The 3,357-nt window shown below is 44.1% G+C and overlaps 1 protein-coding gene across 4 annotated transcripts in view; it reads right to left on the reverse strand.

Annotated features, from left to right (window-relative positions):
* LOC108753491 (Krueppel homolog 1) overlaps positions 1-3,357 on the reverse strand; it is a 78,809-nt gene that overhangs the window by 73,299 nt on the left and 2,153 nt on the right. For all 4 annotated transcript variants that reach the window (XM_018495082.1, XM_018495083.1, XM_018495084.1 and 1 more), the window contains exon 2: positions 2,394-2,504. In XM_018495082.1, coding sequence (XP_018350584.1) covers positions 2,394-2,504 — 111 coding nt within the window. The remainder of the gene's footprint in view (positions 1-2,393; positions 2,505-3,357) is intronic.

The following is a 3,357-nucleotide window of genomic DNA, read 5'->3' on the forward strand; positions in this document are numbered from 1 at the left end:
ATCGACAGGTTTTCATATACATTGAGATAATGATAATAATTTACATTTGTTGGAAAGCAACTCGATTTTCGGATTTTTCTTTTCTCTCTTCCCACTTTCCCATCCTCTCCTTCCTTTCTTACGATTCTCGTTTCTCCTAGCAGCTGTCAGCTCGATCCGAAATCGTAGTCCCGTATCGATCAAGGGTGAATCGTGAACTGGATGCAACTTAGCAATGGTTGTTGCGTCGAACGAACCGGTTTAACGCGCATTGAAAGAGCGAATTGGGGAGAAGCATGGACAAAAAATTCATTTGAATCGGCCGACCCGGGTCGAGCAGAGGCGTCGAAATAATTGGATTTTAATTTTCGAGGTAGCGCGAGGTAGAACAAAAAAACGCGGGTGCACCCCCGGCCCTGAGAACGGTTCTCCGCGAATGTTTATGTAATATCGCGACGCACTCGTCTCGTCCTCTCTCTACGTCCGCGGAACCCTTCATCTTTCCCACGAGTTCACAATGAATCCTCAAGTGTCTCGAAATTTTTTATTTATCAGAGTGGCATCATTGTTGGAGACAACGGCTGAACGCATTCACGTGTTATTCTTAAGTCAATCCTTAATTAAACAATTCAATTTAATTAAATTTGATTAAAAAGATTGTAAAATTATAGATTTTAATTGAAACACACGTAGCTTCTTGAGATTATTCTGTTATTAGAGCTTCGAATCGATATAACATAATTATGTGCAACGATTTTTTTTATTCTATACTTTTTATATTTTTTTCTATTTTTTTCTATTTTATACTTTTATATTTTTTATATTTTACATTTTTACATTTTTATATCTTTATATTTTTATACTTTTCTACTTTTTCTACTTTTTATATTTTATGTTATTTTATATTTTATAACATTGAATTCAGCAAGATGAAGCGATTGAACAAAATCCGTAAAATATACCTGAAAATTTAAGTATTAAGAATCAAGTCCGGTCTATCGAGGACTCATATCAGTCCCCTCGTTGCTTGGACAGAATGAAAGGACGATGGCTCGCTTCGACGGTTCGGTCCACGAACGGTGCGTGGGGACGGCACAAAGGAGGCGAATGTTTTAATTAAATCTCGGGGAAACGTGGAAACTTCGCCATCGCTCGGCGTTTTTGCGATTTTCCGAAAGTTTCGCTTCGCGCGCGCAGTGCGGGACGGCTTTTAAGGTGGCGATGGAAGAAAAGGAAGGACGAGGTGGAACACGGCGGGAGGACGAGGTGCTCGAGCAACCCCCTCTCGCATCCCTATCGCCTCCTTCCACCTCTCCCTGTTACCTTTTCCATCGTCACTCCAACCGCCGGCGCTATCGCCGCTAAAATAAAAGAAGCCGCAAAAACAAAAGAGCTCTGCGGCTACTTAACGAAACAAATTGTTGTTACGTCCTGGGGCTGAGAATTTTCAAGTTTCCAGCAGGAAGGGGAAAGTATCCTGCCTTTTTACCGCGCTGTTCTCTCTTTTCCGGGACCTCACGCTCCGTTCATCAGTCGACAGTTTAACGTAATTCGGGGCTCGTTAGTGCCGCTTTCTTTTCTTGTACTTTCGTGCTTGCGGTAAAGTCCTGTTAAAGTAAAGTCGCGCATGTATTTTGTGTCGACGATTGTACGGATACACAAGTTGGGATCGGATGCACGAGTTTAGTTTAGACAATTAGTCACTCGGTCGAAAAATTGCCGCTTTATCGATGTACTTTCTCGTCGCGTGCGTGACACAAGCGCTAAACGTTATGATGCGGAACGCACATTTCGCCGCATACCGCGCGTCATCCGTTAAATCTCTATGATGTAACGACACGCTCGTTAGTATACGAGCGTGAGCGAGAACGAGGATCGTTCGAACCGCCGCTGGCGATCAGTTACGAGTAAGTAAGACTATTTCACAATGCACAGGAACAAGGCGATACATTCAGCTGACGAAAATACAACGAATATGGCGATACACATACGAGACACATGCCAGTGGATAAAGAGATAAAAAAAAAAATAAGATAACATCAAGATCAAAATGATGAACAGCATAAATGAGCAAAGCGATCGAGATGCAAACGAAACAAGAATAATCGCGAGACGTTCCAGAGAAGTTCGCGCGGAAGCGAAATCATAATCGGGCAGAATATAGTGAACTGAATGGTGTTGAATGTCGATTAATGAAAGAAAAATAATGTCAATGAGTGAGAGACGAGACGCAGCGCGTCTGCGACGTGCAGGATCAACGACAAGTTAAATGAAATGTAAAAGAAAAAAAAAACGGCTGCGACAAAACCTTGGCCGTCGGTGAGAGAAAGCAAGGAATACTTAAGGTACGCGCGCATGGGCAGGGAGAGCGTTAATAAAAAGGATTTTGTGAACGGGCTGAGTGTTCAACTCACTCGCTGCAGGGTAGACCAGCATTCCTCGAGGGTGCGTTCGCTGATGTTGCCCATTCCTCCACCACCGCCGGCACCTACTGCACCTCCAAGCCCCGCCGCAGAGGCACGAGACTATCAGGCAAGATAGGATAGCTCATGTTAGTCCCCGATCCTCGTCGTTCTTTTGAACGCTACTAACCATCACTACTACAAAGCTTCTTTTCGTCGAACGGTAGTCCGCGACTGCTACTTCGAATATAAAAACTAGCGCGCTCTGCCGTGGCAATGACAAGCTGAGAATGGCGTGACGAAGTGAGTATTTCTATTTCGTGTGGACACGCAGGGAAGTAGTTGTGGAATCGTTCGATCGAGGCCGATCACGTGTTAATTAATATCGGCATTCGCAATAATTATATTACTCATTAATGCAAAACGTGATTCTTACTATATTATTCGCAGTGTCTTCGAGTATTATATTGTATCGCGACTATAGCTACGGTTCTCTCGGTTCTTCTCACGAACGATATTTATAGTCTTTCTCTAATTACAAATCACCGATGCTCATAGACTTGCTAACACGATCTCAAAGTTCCGCTATCTGTCGAGAGATACGATGTGTGATTTCTCTCTCTCTCTCTCTCTCTCTCTCTCTCTCTCTCATACTCTTACATTCTAGCTCTCTTGCATTCTCACGCTCTCCTTTCTCTCTCTTTCTCTCATCGAAACTCCGCGGCCCATGCTGTCGCAGAAACACGGAGATATTTTCTTGGTAACATCTTCCCGGCGTACCGTATGACGTATGCGTATGGTATTATCTGTGTTGCGCGGGTCAAGAACCCCAGGAGACGACGTATCTGCATCTCCCTGCATTGGTGTGCGTGGGCCGCGTTCGCATTTGCGAACCGCACTGCTACTTTGACGTGCGTGCTTTCTCACTCTCTCTCTCTCTCTCTCTCTCTCTCTCTCTCTCTCTCTCTCTCTCTCT

The sequence above is a fragment of the Trachymyrmex septentrionalis genome, unplaced genomic scaffold (assembly GCF_001594115.1).
Source record: "Trachymyrmex septentrionalis isolate Tsep2-gDNA-1 unplaced genomic scaffold, Tsep1.0 scaffold7, whole genome shotgun sequence".
NCBI lineage: Eukaryota > Metazoa > Arthropoda > Insecta > Hymenoptera > Formicidae > Trachymyrmex > Trachymyrmex septentrionalis.